The sequence below is a fragment of the Lagenorhynchus albirostris genome, chromosome 19 (genome assembly GCF_949774975.1).
Source record: "Lagenorhynchus albirostris chromosome 19, mLagAlb1.1, whole genome shotgun sequence".
In the NCBI taxonomy this organism is placed as follows: domain Eukaryota; kingdom Metazoa; phylum Chordata; class Mammalia; order Artiodactyla; family Delphinidae; genus Lagenorhynchus; species Lagenorhynchus albirostris.
The window spans coordinates 8,406,639-8,430,425 of record NC_083113.1 but is presented as its reverse complement, the minus strand read 5'-3'; the positions used below and the strand labels follow the sequence as shown (position 1 = coordinate 8,430,425).

The 23,787-nt window shown below is 52.8% G+C and overlaps 2 protein-coding genes across 3 annotated transcripts; one reads left to right on the top strand and one right to left on the bottom strand.

The window, feature by feature from the left end:
- Positions 1-375: 375 nt before the first annotated feature.
- NOSIP (nitric oxide synthase interacting protein) lies at positions 376-17,100 on the bottom strand. Of its 2 annotated transcripts, none has more exons than XM_060131726.1 (9): positions 16,943-17,100; positions 7,783-7,955; positions 7,096-7,201; positions 5,085-5,166; positions 3,477-3,636; positions 3,269-3,387; positions 2,926-3,113; positions 2,702-2,810; positions 376-2,520 (listed from the first exon to the last, which is right to left on the bottom strand). In XM_060131726.1, the coding sequence occupies exons 2-9, from the start codon at positions 7,850-7,852 to the stop codon at positions 2,449-2,451; spliced, it is 906 nt and encodes a 301-aa protein (XP_059987709.1). In that variant the 5' UTR covers positions 7,853-7,955; positions 16,943-17,100; the 3' UTR covers positions 376-2,448. The 2 variants fall into 2 exon arrangements, with proteins under 2 accessions (XP_059987709.1, XP_059987710.1); XM_060131727.1 differs by having other exon boundaries at positions 7,783-7,853; positions 16,943-17,030.
- PRRG2 (proline rich and Gla domain 2) lies at positions 17,053-23,442 on the top strand. The gene is made up of 8 exons (XM_060131731.1): positions 17,053-17,098; positions 17,814-17,879; positions 18,532-18,628; positions 18,814-18,989; positions 19,173-19,212; positions 21,149-21,284; positions 22,136-22,273; positions 22,713-23,442. The coding sequence occupies exons 3-8, from the start codon at positions 18,544-18,546 to the stop codon at positions 22,729-22,731; spliced, it is 594 nt and encodes a 197-aa protein (XP_059987714.1). The 5' UTR covers positions 17,053-17,098; positions 17,814-17,879; positions 18,532-18,543; the 3' UTR covers positions 22,732-23,442.
- The last annotated feature ends 345 nt before the right edge of the window (positions 23,443-23,787 follow it).

Sequence of the window (23,787 nt, the reverse complement as noted above, 5' to 3'; positions counted from 1 at the left end):
ATGGAAATCTACTCACACAAAGTGCCCCGCCCCTTTTCTGCACTTTTAAATTTTAATTCATATAAAGCCCACTCTCTTTGGTGAATTTTGACAAATCATCTTCATACAACCATCACCACAGTGAAGATTAGAACAGATCCATCCCCCCTCCTCAAACTCTTGTTAACCCTCCTTGTAGTCAATCCCTCCCCCACCCCTGGACACCAAGGATTTGCTCCCTGTCTATATAGTTTTCGCTTTCCAGAAAAGTCTCCCCAATTTAAAAATCTCAACAAGTAATCACAGTTGTCCTAAAGTACTGTTGGTGGCTGGAGCCACCAGTGGGCACACCCCACCAAGCCCCACCACGCCCATTTCTTGCTCTGAACATCATCTTTTTAAAATATTTATTTATTTATTTTTGGCTGCGTTGGGTCTTTGTTGCTGCGCACGGGCTTTCTCTAGTTGCAGCGAGCGGGGGCTACTCTTCGTTGCGGTGCGCAGGCTTCTCATTGCGATGGCTTTTCTTGTTGAGGAGCACGGGTTCCAGGCATGCGGGCTTTAGTAGCTGTGGCACGCAGGCTTAGTTGCTCCGCAGCATGTGGGATCTTCCCGGACCAGGGCTCGAACCCGTGTCCCCTACATTGGCAGGCGGATTCCTAACCACTGCGCCACCAGGGAAGCCCCTTGGCTCTGAACTCTAGACCAGTGTCTAAGGAACCTCTGTTGAGAAAACACAAAATTTGTCTCCACTTCCCATCCCTCCCTTCTCCTGCCACAGCTTCAGCTGTGGTCTGACTCTTGCTTCCTCTCCTTGTTACCTTTGAAATCTTAAAGGAAACCTATGGCTTAGAGTGAGCACCTTGACTCACACCCCACCCCTCCCCGCAAAGAGTGTCTCAAAGGGCCTGTGAACTAAAGAGTGGGATTTAGGCTCCTTGTGGGAATCCAGAATTTCCAATCTTGCACCTTTAAATCTTTATTTGGGGTGGGGAGTGGTCTGTACCACACATAAACAGGATCCTTGGTGGGGGGAACTGAGAGAAGAGACTCGGGGTGGTTGAGAGCTCTTAAGAGGACGGGGATTGGGGGTGTTTAGAGAAGGAGGGAAGATCTCTATCATTCTGGGTAAAGGGATGGGGTGCGAGCTTGCCAAGGTGGAGAGGTCTGTGGGTGGCAGTGTGGGAAACCTAGGGGAGGAAGGGTGCAAAGGATGTGGAGGAGGGCAAGACTGAATGAGGCGGGTGCAGGTATCTGGAGGTGGCTGACCTCTGGGTGAACCTGGGCTCAGCTATGGTCTTGAGCAGTGTGACTTTGGGCAAGTTGTCTTCTCAGCCTTGGTGGGCTGTTCTGCAAAATGGGTACAAGCATCCTCCCAAGACAATGGGACTGGGAGCCCAAGAGTGGGGCGTGAAGGCTCTTAGGGACCAAGGGAAGGGTCTAGAAGCGTCTGAGGGAGGAACTGCTGGGTTTCCGGGGCTCCCCAGGGTGCAAGGATGACCCACCCTCCTGCTAACACCTTTCCCTGCGGCCAGACGCACCAAGTGGTCCTGTACCAGACAGGGGCTTGCCCAGCACTCAAGGACACTCTGAATCTCGCCTGGGCATTGGATGAGAAGACCTCTTACCAAAATGAAAAGGTAGAGACTGTTCAATGAACAGAACAGTACTTGCATGGAAATCTCACTTTGGTTGAAAAAACTCATGTGAGAAAGACCTGGAAGGACCGGACCTGGGTATCGCTCAGAGTCAGGACTTTTAAGACTTTATTTTTGCAATCTTTGCTTGACTGTATGCTCTGGTTCTCCACACTGCACAGGGTCAGCTTTTGTGATTCAATGGTTATTAAAAACATAGCTTTAAAGGCCACCCCTGCCCTCCTAGTCAAGTCTGAGCTCCAGGCAGGTCCACTAGGCCTGGGTGCTCTGAACTCCTCCCTCTTCACACCTGCCAAGTGCTGCCTCCGGGACTTTGCACTTGCGGTTTCCTCTTCCTCTTCACCCTCCAGCCTCCAGGTGGTGGGGGAGGGAGTGTTCCTGACTGCCTTCTCTAGACAGGGTGCCGGCTGTTCGCTTTCTCAGTCACACACAGCACTTCATTTCCTTTGCGTGTCTTATCAAACTTTACAACGGGAGACGCGTTCCGGGTCGCCTCCTGGGCTTCAAATTTGGTTTATCTCAAAAGAAAGTGCGGGGACTTCTACAGTCCATTAAAGTGGCGCCCTCCTGTGGTCGCGGCCCAGACTCCGACCTCTGGCCACTCTGGCCACTCAACCCATTTAAAGCTGTGCGTTTGCATTCGATTCAGATATTACTCTTAACGTGAGACCACAATCAAATATTTTTAGCCCACGCTTTCAAAGCGCAGTCATTCCTGAGCTCACGCTGTCACCGGGCTCTGGCGCGGTGAATGACGGCGCCACACGGCCTGTCGCGTCCAACAATCCCATTTATTTGGTTTACCGCGCGCTCAGGCCTGCATCACCGGCCGGGACTTCTCGGCCTGCAGCTTCACTCCGGAGCCCGCGAAGCCCGTGCCGCCCTAGAGGAGGAGGAGGAGAGGCGGCGGGGAGCTGGGGTGCCGTGGGGGTTCCCTGGCCCGCGAGGTTAGGTTGGGCCCCCGCTCCCTTAGTGGGGCGGGGCCTCGGTAAGGGGGCGGGGCCTCTGGAAGCAGGTCGGGGTTACCGGAAGGCTAGGGGACAGGGAGGAGGGGTGCCACTCACTCGCTGCAGCACGATGATGTCGCGGTCCGTGAGCTTCTCGCCGGTCACGGGGTCCACCATGTCCTTGCGAATCAGCTTCTCCACGCACTCCACGGTGACCACGGCCCCACTGCAGTGAGGGTGAGTGTGGGGTACGACGATCAGAGGCCCCGCCCCAAAGAGAGAGCCGCAGCCCAAGCCCGCCCCGTCCCACAGGTCCCCAGGCTGTCCCCCAGGTGACTCACGAGGGCCGCAGGACGGCGCACGGTGTGGCGTTGCTCAGGCTGTCGCGGGTCACGGCACACACGTAGCGCTCGCTGCGCGTGATGAGCCCCACACGGTCCACGGAGCTGTCGAGCGGCGTGAAGCGCACGGGCGTCAGGTCGGACATGCGCAGCGGCTTCCCGGACATGGGGCAGGTCACAATGCGCGACTGGGGAGCAGGAGGGGGGCCGAGTCAACAGGCGGGGCTCGAGCCAGGCGGAGGGAGGATGGGGGTCCCTGTGAGGGAGGGGAGGGGCCCTCAGGACCCTGGCCCTCTCTGGCAAAGCGGGCACACACAGGCGCTTGCTGGAGTAGGGCGCTCACCGGCTTCTCCAGCTTGGTGGCCTTGGCCTCGGGGGTCAGCGATGGGATCCAGAAGCTGGGCAGCGCTTTGTCCTTGTCCTTGCCTGTGGGGCCCGCACTGGACCCGGGTCGGGCATCATCTGCAGGGGGGAGAGGGGTTCGGACGCAACCAGGGAGGCACCTGGCCCCGCGGGAGCCCCACCCACTTGCATGTCCACTTCTCTCTCACCTGGGCAGTCCCCGGAGGCGGCCTTGGGCGTGAAGGGGTTGAGGGGCCGGCTCACGATGGCCGCCTCCTTCTCCAGGAAGCCCCGCACCTGGTCCTGCGCGGCCGCCCGCCGCAGCCCCTTCTGCTCCTCACGCCGGGCGCCCCGCTGCTTCTCGTAGGCCTGCGGGCAGCCAGGCAGGAGCGAGCTAGGCATCCTCCTGTGGCTTGTGAGTTTGGGGCACCCTAGGTGGGGGCCGGGGTGCCTCTTTGAATTTAAAGGTGGGTGAACCGGAACCCATACAGGGGAGGTTCCTGGCAGAGGCTCTGTTTGGTGGAGGCTGGTGACTGCCTGGGTGTGAATGTTTAATCGGCTGCACAGTTATCCGTGGTGTGCCTCTGCTGCCTTTGCCTGTCCCTTCACCAACTGTAGGACAGTTAAGCCATTTCCACTTTAGCTGGTTTGGGACTCGGTGGTCAACAGCTTGGCTGAAGCGGGACTGCCAGAGGTCAAACCCTGCCTTTGTCACTGATTAGCTCTGTGGCCTCCAGTAAGCACTGTGACCTGTCCTGGCCTCAGTTTCTTCATCCGTAAAACGGGCTGACAATGGTGACCTACCTCGGAGGCTCACTGGGAGGGTTACACAGGAGGATTTTTTAAAACACTTAGCACCTGGCCTGGCACATAGTAAGTGCTCAATAAATGTAATTTGGGGCCATATGTTATTAATTATACAGTATATTTTACCACTTATCTATTATACAGTCCATACAGTGTAGACTCTGTCCCTGCCCTCAACAGCCCGAGTTCCAGGATAGTAGGGAGCAGAGAAGGTTTATGGAGCCATGAAGGCTCAGGCAGTGTGAGGGCAAGAGGAGACACTGCTCCGGCCACCAAGTGAGCAAGGAGGGAACGCTGACGCTGACTGATGCTCGGGAGGGCTTCCGATGTGGGCTGCACGATGAGGGGGCCACAAGGCTGGGTGGAGGACCTGGGCAGAGGGGAAGCCACGCACTCCAGACCAAAAGCTCAACAAGAATCTGGCCCCCAGTGCTTTCTGAGCTCTGGAAAAGCCGGCAGGACAAGGAGGGAGACAGGGTCCCTCCTAGCCACAAAATGAGCTCAGCAATGGAACGTGGGCCTGGCTCCAAGAAAATGCCTAAGAAGTTCTTATCTGTGAGCATTTCCCACATGCCCTGCAGTGCCCTCTAGTTTGGCCCTGTCAGCCCATTTTAGAGACAATAAAACTGAGGCCCAAGGAGATGAGCTGGCATCCACTCATTTACAAAGTATGTCCCGAGAACCTAGGGCCTTGGGGTGGGTGAGAGCCCCGCTCCCTGCCCCTGGGGCCTGTATCAGACAGCCACAGGTAGAGTCACAACTGTGACAAGTGCCAAAGAAGAGGTGACAGGGGCAGGCCCTCAGGGCCCTGGACTAGCAAGAGGCCAGAGGAGGCAACACCTGGGCTGAAATCTGGAGAACGAGAAGAATTTAACCAGAAGTGGGAGGGGACGGTGTGCCCGGCAGAGGGAAAAGCACAGGAGAGGCCTGGGCGGGGAGGAATTTAGATGGGAGGCCCAGCATCGAAACCACCTACCCACGCCTGCACCCCCTTCTCCCAGCCCAACCACCTTCATCTGCCGGGCGATCTCCTTCTTCTGGTGCAAAATGTACTCTAGGATTGCCTCCCGCTCATACAGGTAGCCATCGGGGCTGCAAAGAGAGGAGGGGATGAGAAAACATGGGCCTGGCCCAGGCCACATGGCCAGAGACTGACAGTCACCTGCTGAACATCAGCTCCCTGCCCAGGGCAACCACTGAGCGTCTTCTAGGCAGCTGCTCGCTCAGGGCTCGGCTCAGCTCTCTGAGGTGACCGCACTGTTTTAACTCTCCCGGCTTTATAATGTCCTCTGATGCGCAGGCAAAATCTCGCACTGTAAACGGTCAGCTCAGCAGGCCTGGGCTGTGCAAACCCTGCACATTCCAACCAAAGGACTGGCTCCTGGGAGGGCACCTCTAGGCCTTGGAATGTCCTGCCTGTTAAGAGTGTCTCTGTTTGCCTGGGAGGTTGGGACCATGTGGTGTGAGCTGGACCTCTGGAGGGGCTGAAGACCAAGGTCAGCCAGGCCTAGGTGACTAACCTCCAATAAAAACTCTGGACGCCAAGGCTGGAGCAAGCTTCCTGGTGGGTAGTAACTGCGGCTGCGAAAATTAAGTGCTTTCCTGCGACTCCACTGAGAGAGACAAAGGAAGCTTGTGCCTGGTCTCTCTGGGACTCTGCCCCACGTGTCTTTTCCCACTGCTGCTTTTATTAATTTAAAAAATTTTGGGGGGGCTTCCCTGGTGGCGCAGTTGTTAAGCATCTGCCTGCCAATGCAGGGGACACGGGTTCAAGCCCTGGTCCGGGAAGATCCCACAGGCCGTGGAGCAACTAAGCCCGTGCGCTACAACTACTGAGCCTGCGCTCTAGAGCCCACGAGCTACAACTACTGAGCCCGTGTGCCACTACTGAAACCCGTGCACCTAGAGCCCATGATCCACAATAAGAGAAGCCACCGCAATGAGAAGCCTGCATACCACAATGAAGAGTAGCCCCCACTCGCCGCAACTAGAGAAAGCCCGCGCGCAGCAACAAAGACCCAATGCAGCCATAAATAAATAAATAAATAAATCTATTTATTTAAAAAAAAATTTTTTTGGCCATGCCACGCGGCACGTGGGATCTTTTATTTTATTTATTTTTGGCTGCGTTGGGTCTTTGTTGCTGCGTGCGGGCTTTCTCTAGTTGCGGCGAGCGGCGGCTACTCTTCGTTGCAGTGGGCGGGCTTCTCATTGCAGTGGCTTCTCTTGTTGCGGAGCATGGGCTCTAGGTGCGTGGGCTTCAGTAGTTGTGGCTCATGGGCCCTAGAGCACAGGCTCAGTAGTTGTGGTGCATGGGTTTAGTTGCTCTGTGCTATGTGGGATCTTCCCGGACTGGGGATCAAGCCCGTGTCCCCTGTATTGGCAGGCGGATTCTTAACCACTGCGCCACCAGGGAAGCCCGGCATGTGGGATCTCAGTTCCCCGACCAGGGATCAAACCCACGCCCCCTGCACTGGAAGCTCGGAGTCTTAACCACTGGACTGCCTGGGAAACCACCCCCATTGCTGGTTTTAATCTGTAACCTTTTGCTGTCATAAGCTGTCATTTGAGGATAACTGCTTTGCTGAGTTCTGTGTGTTCTTCTAGTGAACCACTGAACCTCCCGGTAGCCTCGGGGACCCTGAACCACGATCTACTTTCATCGCGATGTCTACAAAATGGACCAGTAATTGAGCACATATTTAGTCAGTGGACTAAGTACCTTCTACCCATTATCTCGCTGAAGCCTTTGCCAGACGCTAAGAGGTAGGTAACAGTAAGCACTCCACACGTGAGCTGTTATTATGGGCTAGCCACTTTCCAGGAGCCCTGCCCTCTATTGTGAATGTATTCTTTTCCACACCCCATGAAGCGTACTAGGATCATGCCCATGTCTCAGAGGAGAACACTGAGGCTGCGGGAGGGTAGGTGGCTTGCCAGGGCGCCCTGGCTGTGCAGCCCCCTCCTGGCGATTCCCTTGCCCTCGTCACCCTGACCCGCCCACCCGCGTTCCCAGCTTACGTAACAACAGGGTCGTGGCACGGCTGCAGAGAGAGGCAGCAGCAATCGAAGTCCTTGACGGCATCCCGGCTCAGTCGAATGTTCTGGGTGCCGTAGCCTGAGGCCGCTGGGGACAGAGAGAGGCAGAGGGATGGAGAGGCAGGAGATGTGCCCTTCTCCAAACCCGGAGAGAAAGGCACAGAGAGGACTCCGAGGTAGGGGGACTCAGAGAACAGGCAGTCAAGAGCTTGGGCTGTGTGTCTGCGTTGGGGACAGGGCTGCACAACCCACAGGAAGGCGTTCATCCCCAGAGGGTAAGTGACAGACAGGCCCTGTCCCTGAGGCAGCTCGGGGAAGAGGCTCGTAACTGACTCCCCCCGGGCCTTCTGGCTCTGTGACCAAGCTCACGCGTCTGTACCTCTCTGGGCCTCCGTTTCCGCCTCTGGAATATGGCCTGACAACAGTGATTCCTTCCTCAGCGGGTGTCTGGGAGGCTTAGCATGGAAGGCACTTAACGCAGTGCCCACGACAAGGCAGGGAGAAGGTTGCTGGCTCACGTGGGCTGTTACGTTTCCGGTCATGACCATCAGTCACGTGGCTGTTACTTACACGGTCGGGGGAAAGACACATGCCCAGAGAGCACAACCAGAGGAGCAAAGTAACATGGGGACTTCAGGGTCCATTTGCCCCCTCCCCCAAACCCAGTACCTGTGTCCTTCTTCTTCTCATGGTAGGTGTAGACGGCCCCCGCCGTGCAGTTCTTGCCGTGGCGCGTCATCCTGGGGGGTAAGGAAGGGGCAGCTGCAGGGCTGTGTGACCAGAGGGGGCCCACGCAGAGAGGACTGGACCTTTCTGGCCCCCGATCTGATCTGACGGGAAAGCTGGGAGTGGGGCAGGGGAAGAGAGTTTTGCACACGTTAAATGGTTAAGAAATGCCTATACCTCCCAAAAACAAATATGGCAGTCAACCCTGAAAAAGACCTGAAGTTTGCTTGTGGAAGTGGTGTCGGAAGGGGTACACGTTGTGAGTTACGGTGAGGTGGTGGAAGGAGGGTTATCTGATGGAAAGTTCTAGCACCAGATGTGGTCGGTGGGGCTCGTAACACGAATGGGGAACTGAAGCGCCCAGTAGATGTTCTGGATGTGTTGAGCGTGTCCTCTGTGTATGCCTACACGCTCATTTCAACCAAGCGCACCTGGCTTCATTTAGGTGCAACATGCCTTATGTTCAAATTGTTCCCTAATGTATCCATTGCATTGGAATAAATCTCGAGTTTTCAAAACAAGTGTTAGAGCAGAACTGACTGTACACGGAACGCTGGCAAGTCAACAAGAAAAACCCAGCTACCCCAAGAGGAAAATGAGCCGAGGATATGAAGAGGCGATTTACAGAAGCAGCTCAAAGACTAACAGGTAGATGGAGAGATGCCTCCAATTCTCCTCACAGGAAAACCACAGTGAGACACCACTTTAAATCTATCACTAGGCTGGCGGGCGAAACTTTGAGAGCTGGATAAGATACCTGGATAGGGTGAGGGTGGGTGATAGGAATCCCCTCAGGTGATGCTGGGGGAACACAGGCTGGTGGTACTTCAGCAAAGTGAGTGCAGGCGATTTTGCACTTGGGCGTATGTGCCCCAAAGGCGACAGCACTAGGAAGCATGTGTGAAGATGTTCACAGTGGTGTTATTTATACTGGAGGGGAGTCAAAGGCAACTGAATATCCCGCCCTCGTGGAATGGATAGTGACTGCCCGTCATGGAGACCACCCAGCAGTGAGATGCAACTGACCAGGCGTGTACAGAGCATCGTGGGTGACTTTTTTTCTTTTGGCAGTGCCATGCAGCTTGTGGAATCTTAGTTTCCCAACCAGGGATTGAACGCTCACCCTCGGCAGTGAAAGCGCAGAGTCCTAACCACCAGACCAACAGGGAATTCCTGTGGGTGGATCTTAAAAACACAATGCTGGGTGAAAAAAGTAAGAAATGAAACAATCTGCACATGAACAAAATGATACATTTTAAACACCTGCAAACAAAAGATGATGCCTATAAGAATGATTGCCCATGTAGGGGAGGGGACTGACTGGGGGATAAATAAGAATAAATGGAACGAGAAGGAGGGGGTTAGATGGATCAAAGGAATAAGACCGGCCTGGGCCTGAGTCCAGGTTGGCCCCCTGCTGGCTGTGACTCTGGACTTGTGATCTCCTCTCTGAGTCCTTTGGTAAGAAGTGGGGAGAACCATAGGATCTAGTTGACACGACTGGACTGCTGTGTGGACTAAATGAGGTCATACTCAGAGCATGGCATATGGAATGTTCAGGAAATACTCTCTCTGGCTCTGTGGCTGAAAGGAGGATCCAGAAGGTGGGGGAGGGAGGCACAACCAGGAGCACCCACAATGTGAAAGGCAACTTCATCTTATTTCCCGGTTCCGGCTGCTTTCAGAAACTTGCCTTTCACTTTCAAAACTCAAACACCTCTCCTTGAGCTACAGATCTCGCACTCCCCCTACTGGCATCTTCCTCCCAGAAACCCATTTTTTGTTTTGTAGGTATATTTACGTAGAATAGATGCACAGACCTTAAGGATGCAGCTTGATACGTTCTGACAATTGCATACACCCTCGTAACTACCCGCCCCAATCGAGATGCGGAACATTTCTGTCACCCCAGCCGCGGCCACTGTGCTGATTGCAGAAGGTAACCTTGGTGAAACACCCCAACTCCACCCACCGCCCCTCCTCCAGCTTCCCCTCACCCCCAGCTTTGGAGCAAGCCCAGCACCTGCTGCCACCCAGCTCACCTGCCATCCCCCTCCTCCGCCCTGGCCCCATGGCTTCCGCCCCAGCTCCCCCCTCCCCACTGGCACTCATGAAGGTCGAGTTCACCTCCTCAGGGACAAATTCCCCACTCTATTCTTAGTTGTCAACTGCTTTGACCCTCTGCGGTATTTGGCACTGGGCTGCTTGTCTTGTAGCCAAGTTCTTTGGCTTTGTGGACCGGGACATTTTCCCTCTGAGAGAGAGAGGAACCGCTATAGATGGAGCATTTCATTATTTTGCCAGGCGGTCATGGGAATAATCCCAAGGGACACTGCTTGACCCCTGACCCCCAGGCCAACTCTCAATCATCCAACCTCAGCCACCCTCTGAGGTCCGTCCCACCCCCATCTCCACTTTGGAGAGGGGCAAACTGAGGCACAGAAGTGAAGCCATTTGCCTAGGGCAGTGGTTCTCACAGGAAGGTCCAGGGACCCCAGGGGTCCCTAAGATAGTTTCAGGGAGTCCACAAAACTATTTTTGTAATACTAAATCATGTTTGGGACTTCCCTGGTGGTCCAGTGGCTAAGACTCTGTGCTCTTGATGAAGGGGGCATGAGTTCGATCCCCGGTCAGGGAACTAGATCCCACACGCATGCCGCAACTAAGAGTTCGCATGCTCCAACCAAAGATCCTGCGTGCCGCAACGAAGATCCCACGTGCTCCAACTAAGACCCAGCGCAGCCAAATAAATAAATAAATAGAAAGAGAGCGCTCTAAAAATAAATAAATAAAACAAATGCGTTTGCCTTTGTTCCTCTCCTTCTCTCAAGTGTCTAGTGGGGTTTTCCAGAGGCTGTGTGACTTGTGCTTGTGCACCCTTGCGTTTTAAAAATGTCTGTTATATTATGCGGAGTGAACAGAGCCAGGTAGAAAAGGCCACGTGTTGTTGATTCCATTTATATGAAAGGTCCAGAATGGGCAGATCCATAGAGACAGAAAGCAGATTGGTGGTTGCCACAGGCTGGGAGAAGGGGGGACCGGGGGCGGGGCGTGCAGTGGCTGCTAAGGGGTATGGGGTTTCTTTCTGCAGTGATGAAAATGTCCTGAAATCAGAAAATGGTTATGGTTGCAAAAACAGTGATTGTACGGAAAACCACGAATTGTATACTTTAAATGGGTGAGTTGTGTCACGTGAATTATATCTCAATCAAGACAGTTTCATGCCTGTTTTCCTTTCTCATATGGCAGATCGCTTTTTCTTTCGGCCATGCAGCGAGGCTTGCAGGATCTTACTTCCCTGACCAGGGATCGAACCCAGGCCCTCAGCAGTGAAAGTGCCGAGTCCTAACCACTGGACTGCCGGGGGAATTCCCCTGATATGGCAAATCCTGATAGACAGAACTCCCACAAACAAAAGCTTTTTGGAGTCCTTGATGATTTTTAAGGTGCTGAGACCAAAAAGCTTGAGAACTGCTGACTAGGGTTGACCAGGGGTCAGCAGCTCTATTGTCTCCTCAGTGAGGTAAACCTCAAAAGAGAAAACAGAACTACTACCATCTCACGTCACTAGCTTTTCAGAGAGGCCACGTCCAAAGTAACATCAGCTGTTATATATCCTCCTTCCCATTTTACAGAGGAGAAAACAGGCTCATGAAGTCCCCCAGCTGGGAAGCGGCAACAGAGCCAGACTCGAACCCAGGCAGCCGGGCCCTGGAGCCTCACCCTTAACCACGTGACAGCTGCAGTCCTCCTGGGGAGGCTACAATCCAAGAATACAGGCCAGCTCATTCCCGTTCTCCAAAGTCTTCAAAATCCAGAGTCTAGTCCACTCTCTCAACACATCGCAATTCACACACGAAAGTTTCATTGCAGAAACTTGTCCTGTATTTCGGGTTCATAAAATTTACAGGAGCAAATGTACATTCACACGCCCTGCTGGTGCCAAACGTACTTAAAAGTTTTCCAGGAATTGAATCCAGTATCGGTGCTTGAATTTAAATTAATTAAAATGAAATGATTAAAAAACACAGTCCCTCGGGGGCACTAGCCACATATCAAAGTGCCCCACAGCTTCTGGGGACTCGTGGCTACTGTGTTTAAAAAACATGACCACAATACCATTAATGCATTAATAATCCCTTCACATCCTTTACTATCCAGCTGGTATTCAAGTCTCCCTTATTCTCTCCTGACTGTCTTTTTCTGCAGTTGATTCGTCTGAATTCCGAACCTCTTGGGAGCAGAGAACCCTCTGAGAACTAAAGGATGCTACGAGCCCCCTCCCTTTAATAGCGTGGGTCACGTGGGTGCTGCAGGCCGTCCCAGGCGGGCGGAGACCTGTGTTAAAGGAACCCAAAGGGTCGATTACACTCAAGGAAATCACAGACACAAACAGGATGTGTTGGAAGCAGGAAAGAGGGAGCTCCCTAAGAGCAAAAGCGAGGGTCTGAGATGTTCTATTAATAATGACTGGTATTTATTTAAGAGGTTTGGTGAACCTGGCCCTGTTCTAAGTATTTTATACATATTAACTCCAGACGCCACAACCCAAACAGTTGCTACAAACAAGGAAACAGAGGCAGGGAGAAGGTGCCCAAGGTCATGCAGCCGGGGTCTGACCCAGACATGAGTCTGTGGCCTTCACCACCTCTGATGCTGTAGCCTCAGGCACCGTGCTGACTCTCACCGTGGAGTGGGGCAGCTTCTGTAACCCTGGACCTTTCCCCTGGAAATCCCGTCCCCTTCCTCCTCCCAGGCTCCATCAGGAGTCGCCTCTTCTGGGAAGCCTGAGTTAGGCATTCCTGGTGCTCTGACAATGCCCTGATTTCCATCCATTATAGCTGCCACCCCTCAGAATTTCTCCCCCAAGACTAGAAGCCCCTAGAGGCGGGGGCTGGGTTGGACTCCAGGATGGGTCCTGGCACTGCATGGCACCTGGGGGGCACAGAGATGTCAGATAGGATGTTAACCACTTCCAACCCTAGGGCCGGGAGAGGTGTGTAATCAATGAATGAATCATCCATCCAATCAATATAAAAGCACTACAGGAATAGAAATGACCATCACATCCTTCCAACACTTATGCACCAGGCCCTGGGCGAAGCGCTTCACAGTTCTGAACGCGTTCGGTCCTCGGGATAACCTGCGAGGTAGGTTCTCTCCATTTTAGAGGTGAGAAAACAGAGGCCCAGAGGGATTAACTGGTCTCTTCCTCAGTCTGTTCCTTGACAGAGGAGCCCTGGTGAGCTTTTCAAAAGGGAGCTTAGATCACGTCACTCCCTTCTACTGCTCCTTGGATGTGGCTCAAGGTGATAAATGTGGGAGGAATGAAAGAATTGGAAAGCCACCATTTTTTTTTTTTATTTTTTTGGAAAGCCACCATTTTGCAACCCCTGATGACATAACTGATTCACTAAGGCACCTGATGGCAACTGGACATCCACAGGGTGCTGATACTTGCTAGTAGAAAGGAGAAAAACATAGCTTTACAATGGCGTGTCTGTGCTGTTCCTACCTGTATCAGTCAGCTAGGACTGCCAAAACAAAATGCCATAGGCTGGGTGGCTTACACAACAGACGATGATTTTCTCACAGTTCTGGAGGCCAGGAGTCTGAGATCAGGGCGCCACCATGGCTGGGTTTTGGTGAGGCCTCTCCTCCTGGCTTGCAGATGGCTGGCCACCTTCTGGCTGTGTCCTCACAGGGCGGAGAGAGTGCTTGCTCTCTGGTATCTCCTGCTCTTCTAAGGACACCCACCCCGTGGATTAGGACCCCACTCTTATGACCTCATTTAACACTAATTACTTCGGGAAAGGTCCTATCTCCAAATAGTCATATTGGAGATATAAGATTTCGGGTGGGGTTGGGGACAAACGTTAAGTCTGTAAACACTACCTGAAGGCCCCATCAATCTCACCGTCCCTAAAAGTGGGACAGCCAGGTGTGCAGCTAGCAGCGCTGAAGCCCCCATGCCAAGATGCCTGAAGCTAAATTAATCAAGGCTTTCCATTTAATTTCCTGATTCCAGGAAGCCAGAGGCTAGAGCAGGGATCTGCCAGACAAGGCTAGAGAGTAAAGATTTTCACCTCTGTGGGCCACCTGCCCCTGTCATAACTACTCAACTCTGCCCTTGTATGGCAAAGCATCCATGGACACTATGTAACTGAGTGGCCATGGCCGTGTTCCAATAAAACTTCTTGTATGGACACTGGTATCTGAATCACATATCACAAAATATTAGTCTTCTTTTGATTTTTTCCAATTTGTAAAATATTGAAGTATAGTTGATTTACAGGATTGTGTTAGTTTCAGGTGTACAGCAAAGTGATTCATATATATATTCTTTTTCAGGTTCTTTTCCCTTATAGGGTATTACAAAATATTGAGTATAGTTCTCTGTGAGATACAGTGGATCCTTGTTGGTTACGGTCTTTTCCAATTATTGAAAAATGTTAAAAACCATTCTTGGTTTGCAAGCTGTACCAAAACAGGTGGTGGTAGCCAATCATCTGTCTGACAAAGGAATTGTATCTAGAATATATAAGAAATTTACAACCCAATAATAAAAAGACAAATAACCCAATTTAAAAATGGGCAAAGGATCAAAACAGACATTTCTCCAAAGAGGATATATAAATGGCCAATAAGCACATGAAAAAAATGTTCCACATCATTAATCATGAAGGAAATGCGGTCAAAACAGCAGTGAGGGACTTCCCTGGTGGTCCAGCGATTAAGACTTCGCCTTCCAATGCAAGGGGTGCGGGTTCGTTCCCTGGTCCAGGAGTGAACATCCCACATGCCTCATGCCTCGTGGCCAAAAAAACAAAACATAAAACAGAAGTGGGGCTTCCCTGGTGGCACAGTGGTTAAGAATCCGCCTGCCAATGCAGTGGACATGGGTTCGAGCCCTGGTCCAGGAAGATCCCACATGCCACGGAGCAACTAAGCCCATGCGCCACTACTACTGAGTGTACGCTCTAGAGCCGGCGAGCCACAACTACTGAGCCCGCGTGCCACAACTAATGAAGCCCACATGCCTAGAGCCCGTGCTGCGCAACAAGAGAAGCCACCACAATGAGAAGCCCGTACACCGCAATGAAGAGTAGCCCCTGCTCCCAGCAACCAGAGAAAGCCCGCGCACAGCAATGAAGACCCAACACAGCCAAAAATAAATAAATAAATTTAAAAGAAAAAGAAAAAAAGCAGAAGCAATACTGTAACAAATTAAATAAAGACTTTAAAAAGGGTCCCCATTGAAAAAATCTTAAAAAAAACAAAAACAAGAAACAGCAGTGAGATACTACTTCACACCCACAGGATAACTACAGTCAAAAAGTCAGACGATGGACTTCCCTGGCAGTCCGGTGGTTAAGACTCTGCTCATCCACTGCAGGGGACACAGGTTCGATCCCCGGTCGGGGAAGATCCCGCATACCACTCGGCATGGCCAAAAAAAAAAAAAAGTTGGATCATAACAAGTGTGGAGAAATTGAAACACTCAGACACTGAGGGTGGGAATGCAAAATGAAGCAGCCACTTTGGAAAAGTCTGGCAGTTCCTCAGAAGGCTAAACACAGAGTTACCATTTGATTCAGCAATTCCACCGCCCAAAGAAATGAAAACTTATGTCCACACTAAATCTTGTACACAAGTGCAAGCAGCACATTCACAATAGCCAAAAAGTGGAAACAACACAAATGTCCATTGACTGACGCGTGGATAAACAAAATATGGTATATCTCATACAAAGGGATATTATTTAGCTTTAAAAAGAAGTACTGATACATGCTACAAAATGGAGGAACCTTGACAACATTATGCTAAGTGAAAGAAACCAGACAGGAAAAAGATTCCATTGATGTGAAAAGTCCACATTAGGTTAATCCATAGAGAGAGGGTGTGGCAATTGGGGAGGGGGGTGCAGCGGGAATAATGGAGGAATAAGTGAAAGGCCATCACCATTTCAAAGAAGCAAAAAGACAAGTTCAGATGGTGGGATGATAACGGAATAACTGATCCAGTTTCTTCAATGAATCAATTGCCAAGGAAAAAAACAGGGTGGGGTGGAGGTGAGGCTGTTTGAAATTAAGAGCAACTTAAGAGACATAACAATGACTTGAATGGATTCTGATTCAAAAAAGTGAAACTTCTTTTTTTAAAGGCATTTTTTCAGAAGGAGAATTTGATTGTGGACCAAGTAATAGGTAATATTAGGGTTGCTCTTGTAAGTGTAATAGTATTGTGGTCATGGAGGAAAATGTCCCTGCTTTTTTGTGTGCGTGTGTGCTTTTTAAAAATTAAAATTTTTTTTAAAAGTTTAAGTATAGTTAATTTACAATGTTGTAAAAATGTCTGTTTTTTACACATGTATCCTGAGGTATTTACGGGTGAAATGTCACGATGGATAGGATTTGCCTTATATATTTAATCTTAAAAAATACCCAGCCAATATGTCAAAAAATATTAATAATTGGTAACTCTGGGCGATAGGGATTCTTCTATTATTCTCTCACTTTTATATAAGTTGGAACATTTTCATAATAAAACATAATAAAATATTAAAGTGAAATTGCTTTAAGGACCCATCAAGACCCGAGTTCACACCGAATCAGCAACACCATCAGGAGGTGAACCCAGGACTGCCTGACCCCAAAGCTCCACAGAGGAAAACGTTAACCCAACAGCTACTCCGAGAGGGAAGCGGCTGTCAAAAGGGTGCAGGGAGGCCGCGGCAGGCGACTGCACAATCCTTCTCCGCCCTCCCCATCACAGTCTGGGAAACGGAGGCCTGGAAAGGGGTGCTTCTTCCTCAACTCTCACTCATTAGACCCCTAGGAGTCCCAGTCTCCTTTTTCCCCTGGGATTCCCTGCCCATCCGTCTGCAGTGGAACTAAAACTCTACTGAGAACGGCCGGCTGAAGGTTTGGCTACCTCCAGGGAGGTAGTCCGGCTTCAAACTTGGGGCGCCTAGAGTGCTCTATTAAGGATTGCCAGGAAGTCAGGAATTCAAAATCCTGTCCTAGCTCCCTCAGGAGCCCAAGACTCTTACCCACCGGAAGGCGATCTCACTAACACTAGCCTTCCACCGCCTGGAACTCACCTCACGAACGACTCCTCCCTCGTCGGTAGCTACTTCAACTGTACCCCTACACCGGAAAGGAGCGCTGTTTTCCCTCTCCGCTCCGCTCACTTCCGCCCGACAGAAGAGACCGGAAGTAGATCTGCCCCTATTTGCGGAGGTATCTCTTCTGGCTTGGTAAGTGCTCCCTTCTTCTCTTCCGCCCTCCGGAAACGTGAGTGGCAAGTCGAAGGTTCCGGTCAGTGAAACTGGCGTGAATAGAGGGCGTGCTTAGTATATACTAGGCGTTTCCCTGGGCGGGCGCTTTGCGTCTCCCTAAGCCTGTGTTTAAGGGCTAATCACTTCGCCCAGAGATTGTAAAGTCCGCTTACCAGAGCATATCATCCACTTTTCTGCTGCAAAATAAGAGACAATAGAGAAGGGACAACTCCTCTGTCCCCACTTCATAAATGGAGCAGTTGAGAAATCGGAAGTCAGAGCCGTTCTCAGGAAGCAGGAATTTACTACGGCATACCCACCTACCCCTAGGGACCAAGGCACAAGTTTCCCGCCAGTTTCTAGATACCTAGATATCTGGAGACCTAGCTGTTTATTTCCCTAGCTCTGTCTGGCGAGCTCTCTGGGGGGAAATTGGATAGGAGGGGAGGGGGCGCCTATCCAACTCCCTAAGTGCCCCACGGTGTCGGAGACCCTGGCCTCCCTGTGGGGCTCTGGACCTTAGACCCTTAATCATAAGGTCCCTTTAAATACTTTGTCCCTTACCTGAGTCCCGCCCAGGGCAGGTAATCGCAAACCCCGCCCCTCTGGCCAGAAACCGGGATTTTGCCGACTATAGTTAACAAGGTAACCCCTCCTTCCTCTCCCCTCCCTTCTCCCCTGTCCCCCTTCACAGCTGGCTGCAGCTGGCCGAGGAGGCCCTGATTAAGGAGGAGGGGACAGTGCTCACAAGTCTAGGCAGGTAAGTGAATGTCCCTGGAGGCAGAGCTTGGCTTGGGGACCCTGGCTACCTGGCTCCCTGCTCTTCTGGGACCCAGAGGTTGGGGCCCCCAAACCCAGGAGTCCAGGACCGCTGCCCCCTCCCCCAGCTCCTGGACCCCAGGACACAGGCCTCTGGTTTTACCTCTTCTGTAATTTTTGATTCTGTGGCTGAATGTGGCAATGGGCACAGAGAGGTGGATATACATGGAAATTACCAGGAAGAAGGAATCCCTATCAATGGACATGTTTATGAGCTCCTACTTTGTGCCAAAAGCCATGCTGGGGGCTGCAGACACAGCAGAAAAAAAGATAAAACTCCTGGCTCTGGTTTCTGGAGGGACACTGCCTTTGCTGAAATCCTGCCTCTGAATCTTGCAAACTTTATGAACTTGGGCAAGTTCTTTTACTTCTCTGTGTCTCAGTTTCCTCCTGTATCAAACGGAGATAATAATAGCACCGTGGTGAAAATGAAACTGAGTTGATAGAGGTAAATGACCTTGAATAGTGCCTGGTCCAGGATACAGGCCACGTAAGTGTCTGCTATTATTATAATTCCTGGACCACAGGGTCTGGGCAGGGAGACCTGGCCTCATTCTCCAGGAGCTGAGGCACTTCTCACCTAACCACATTAGTGTCCACAAAATATGAGGAGCCACCGCTCTGTGCTGCTGCTGTACCTGGGACTGACCACCTGCCTGGACACCTCACCCAGTGGGGAGCAAGACCAAGGTGAGCGTTTGCGGGAAGAGCTGGAGTCCAGGCACAAACATCCACCTTCCTCTGGAAAAACCCTGCCTGCAGTTGCCTCCTGCCCCAGGACCCCATAGCTCTTCATCCTCTTAAGTTCTGGCTCCTTCACGTCCCCAGTCCTAGGAACCCTCCATTTTTCTGTCTCTTATGTCTTTTGGGTCCAGAAGTCTTCCTGGACTCCCCAGAGGCCCAGAGCTTCCTGGGCAGCCGTAGGCGGATTCCACGAGCCAATCACTGGGACCTGGAGCTGTTCACGCCAGGGAACCTGGAACGGGAGTGTCAAGAGGAGAGGTGTTCCTGGGAAGAGGCGCGGGAGTACTTTGAGGACAATACTCTGACGGTGAGGCCCTGGGGTCCCCGGAGTCCCTCTGTCTTCTCCAGGACCTGGGCTGGGGGGGAGGGTCCTGCCCCTCAGCGCCCTCTCCCCTCGTGCCTCAGAGATCATCAGGGCGGGCTGGTTTGGGGGTGTAGAATCTCCCAGCTGATGCCTCCTTTCTGCCTTCTCTCCTCCTGCCCATTCAAGGAGCGCTTTTGGGAGAATTACATCTACAATGGCAGAGGAGGTGAGTCGGGGGAGCCCTCATTCTGTGCAACTAAGGCAGCTCCTTTCTGTGGAGGCTGAACGAACATCCCCCGGCCCGATCTCACCCCCTCCATGTTCCCTGCTCCTGAGTTCCTGGACGGGGTTGGTAAAGAAATCCCCTCCTCTGAGACTAGAGCCCTTGCCCGAGGAACCCACCACACCTTATTCGGAATAGGTCCCATGTCCCCAGGAAGGAGGACAGTTGGTAGGAGAAGCTACAGCCTCAGGCTCAGAGGCCCTGGCCCACCTGAGCCCCTCTTTGGAGTCCAGAGCCCCAGCCCCTTCTGCAGCTTGGTTGCTAGGGGGGTTGCTCCCTAGCAACGGGTCTGGGCTAGGCCAATTGCTGGAAGCCTGTCTGTCCTCACCTGCCCGATCAGCCCAGCCCCAACCCCTCCTCTGAGTTCTGAGGCCCCATCGTGGCTGCAGCCTTGTTGCTAAGAGGGGGCTGCTCCTTAGCAACAAAGCCTGGCCAGGCTGGACCAAGGAAGACAGCAGCACTCACTACCTGGTTGGCTTCCCCTCCCCCACAACCCCATCCTGGCTTCAGCCTGGTTGCTAAGGAGGCCTTCTTCCTAGCAACCACACCTAGCCAAGCTCAGGACCCAAGGCCTCCTGCCCACAGGAGGACCCCCCTCCAGGCACAGGGCATCTCACCCCTGAGTGGCCTGGTTGCTAGGGGTGTTTCCACCTTAGCAACAGGCCCTAAGTCTGGGCTGAAGTCCTCACATTGGTTGCTAGGGGAGGTAACTGCTTTGCTACAGGCCTATCAAGGCCTGTTGGCTTCTCGAGTCCACCTGAAACATGTCGGAATCAGGAAGGCCGTCCCCCACCCCCGGCTTCTTAGTGCAGCTTTTTGCTAAGAGGGCTAAAAGCCTGAGGTTTACTGTTTGAGGAAAGTCCCCCCTGCCCAGTGCTAAAGGGAGTTTCCCCAGCAGCAAGACCTAGCAAGGCCTCACAAAGCCAGGGTCCTCCCTGTGCCCCACCCCCCTTTTCCTCAGACATGAAGCTTTGATTGCTAAAGGCGCTTTACCTGAGCCAAGGGTCCACTTGAGTTCTAAACACCAGCAGTCTGTTTTTGAGGGGATGTCCCTACATTCCTCCTTGATAGATAAATTGTTCCTAGCCTTCTGGTAAGGCCTTGCCCCTCCTTAGCCTGGTTGGTAAAAGGTATTGCATTCCAGAGGGGACGGGGTTGCCAGATAAAATACAAGACAGCTCCCCCCACAGCCCAGTTAAATGTGAATTTCAAATACACAGGAATAATTTTTTAGTATATCTCATATATTCCATGGGACATACTTATACTAAAAAATTAGAATTCCCTGGCAGTCCAGTGGTTAGGACCCCGTGCTTCCACTGCAGGGGGCATGGACGGGTTCGATCCCTGGTCGGGTAACTAAGATCCTGCATGACGTCTGCGGTGGCCAAAAAAAAAGAAATTCACTGTTTATGTAAAATTCACATTTAACTGGGTATCCTCATTATTATTTGCTAAATCTGGCAATGCTCAGTATGGGGGTTCGGAGAGTTGGCTGTCTGAACTCCCTACCCTAAGTAAGCATGTCACCTGCAATCTTAGGAGGGTTCTCTCTCCTCTTAGAGAGACAATTGTCCTATTTTCTAGTCTCAGATGAGATTATCCCAGGCCCTTTCTGCATTTAGTTCATTGCATTTTTGCAACCTATTAGGGAGGGGTTATTATTCCCATTTTACAGAGCAGGAAATGGAGGCTCACAGAAATGAGTGAGGTGAGTTGCCTGAGTTCACACAGCTAGGAAGTGGCCCCAGCTCTGCCTTCTTGGCCAGTCGTCTTCCCTCAGGGGAAATCTGGAAAGGTTTCCCCTACCTCAGGGGAAGGTATCTGGATGTTGGAGAGGGTGACAGCCCCTGACGCTGTGCCCTCCTCCCCCCCACAGGACGTGGACGAGGGGACGTAGCAAGCATGGCTGTGGGGCTGACAGTGGGCATCCTGCTCATGGTCCTGGCCAGCCTGGGAGCCTTTTGGTATCTGCATTGCCGTCAGAAACGAGGCCAGCAGCCCAGTCCTCAAGAGTAAGGGGGCTTTGGGGAGGAGGGGTTGGGGAGCAGGGAAGGGAGGAAGGGTCAACCTAAGGAGATGGGCCAGATTGGGGGCGGTTGGGCGCTGCTGAAAGATCTGAGGAGACCGTCATGTGGAGAGTGAGTCTGCAAGATTCTGTGTCCAGTTGTGGCATCTCTCTGACTATATCCACAGCACCTGGCACAGAGTAGGAACTCATTCAATATTTGCTGCCTGGCTGTCTTTGCAGTACCAGTTTTATGTGTGATTATCATTCTGTGGGTATTATATCTGGTGAGGCTGCAGCCTGTGGTCTGTGGGTGTCTGTGGGATGTCAGTTTCCGTGGTGACAAGGTGTAGCTGTGTTTGTGTGTGCCTGTGTCAGTTGTCTAGGTGTGTCTCTCTCAGTGGCAGGGTCGAAGAGAGGGCTTGAGCATTAGTCTTGAAGTATAGTGGGTCTAAAGGTTTCTAAGAAGAGTTTATTGTTAAGAGTGGATCTGGGAAATTTGTGGCTGAGTGTATCTCTGTTGTGTCTGTCTGTTTCTTGTGTGTGTCTGCCTGCCTCTCTGCAGGGCTGCCTCTTTCTCCACGACTCTCTGCTTGTATCTGGAGCACATGTGTCTGTGAACGAGTCTGTCTCAGCAGCTGTTGATTTCTGTGGCTGCCTGTCCCTGTGCAGCTATCTGCCTGTCACTTCGAGGTGCTTTTCTGTGTGTAGAGTCAGGTTGAAGGTGACTCTTTTTCCTTGGTCCATCTCCCTTCCACCTCTGTCTCCCCACCACCCTCAGTGTCTCTGTCTCCCTACCTCTTTCCTCCTTCTCCCAAGGCTCTCTATCCTGCTAACAGTGCACCTTCTTGTCCCCAGGGCCGAGCTCATCAGTCCCCTGAGCTCTCTGAGTCCGCCGACGCCCCTGCCTCCACCCCCACCCCCAGGCCTCCCCACCTACGAGCAGGCGCTGGCGGCCTCTGGGGTGCACGACGCACCACCGCCCCCCTACGCCAGGTATGGGGCTGGGCTTCTGCCTGGGGGCGGGGCGCAGAGGGGAGGGCACTGCCGGAGGAGGGGCGCGGGCTTAGGGGCGGGATTTGGAATTTTGAGCTTATTATCCGGGGCGAGGTTTGGAGGGCGGGGGCGTGGCCTGAAGTGTGTGTGTGTGTGTGTGTGTGTGTGTGTGTGTGTGTGTGTGTGTGTGTGTGTGTGTGTGTGTAGTAGTAGTAGTATAGGTGTGTTTGTGTGTGTGTAGTATTATAGGTGTGTGTGTGTGTGTGTGTGTAGTATTATAGGGGTAGGGGTGTGTGGGTGTGTGTGTGTAGTATTATAGGGGGGTGGGTCTTGTACCCAGAGGATAGGCTGAGACACCCAGGGTGGGTCGGAGTGGTCTTGGTTGAGGGGGCTAAAACAGCCGGGCCTTTGACTCCCCACTGTGCCCCTCTCCTTGCAGCCTCTGGAGGCCGCGCTGAAGAGCTGTTTCGAGCTGTTTCGGAGTCGGGGTTCTCCGAACCGTGCCCCAGATTCACACCGGATTCCGGAAACCCCCAGGCCTCTTAAACTCCGGAGCTGAGCTTGGAGGGGTGATGGCAGTAGGGATCGTCCGGCCCGAGGCCTACCCTAACACGTGTTTCCGCCGCCTACGGATACACGCAAGTTCCCGGGCAACGTGTTCCCGCGTCCCGGCGCCTCGCAGGCCCCCACGCTCTCCTAATGGTGGGGGTACCCACCAGCCCCGCCCCCGGGATAGGCGTGCGTGGAAACTCCGACTCAGGCGCGCAGTGCCTCGCAGACTCGCGTGTGAGTAGGTGTGACACGGCCATCTCCCTCAGTGTCACGGGCCACGGACAGGCAGAGCCCCGCCTGTGTACACGCGTGTTTTCGTGTGCTCCCCGTGCGTGCACGGGGGCACTCTGCAATCCAGGGAAAGGGTGGGGGGCATATTTGCAAGCGTGCTTGGTTGGGGGCAGGCGCACACTGCACCTGGGGGACTGGAGTTGAGCTCTTTCCCTAAATAAAAACCCTTTGGAAAAGAGACCCAAAAGAGTGAAATAATGCAAAAAAAAAAACACAAATAAACTGAACCGCGTTCCCGGGCGCGTCTGCGCACGGCAGAGCTGGCTTTCTGTACAAACGCTGCGCCCTACACCCTCAGGCCCTGCTAACGCTCTGTGTCTGCCTCTCTCTCTCTCTCTCTCTCTCTCTCTCTCTTTTTTTTTTTTTTCTTCATTTGCACGGGATTGTGGGAGGAAGCGGAGCGCAGCCAGACACCCCGCCGCCCGCCCCCCTTCCCCTCCCCCCTCCCCCAGCCGCCTTGTGCAAAGATGGCTGCACCGTGAGCGCAGAGGAGGAGGAGGCGGCGGCGGCGGCGGCGATAGAGCGAGCACCCAGCGCCCGCACCCACCCCGGGGCCGCCCGGGACGCCCCCTCCGGAGCGCGCGCCCCCCCTTCTCTCCTGCAAGCGCCGGGGCAAAGGCGGAGACAGCGGGGTCCCTCCTCCCCCCCTTTCCCTCCAGGGGGAACCCCCC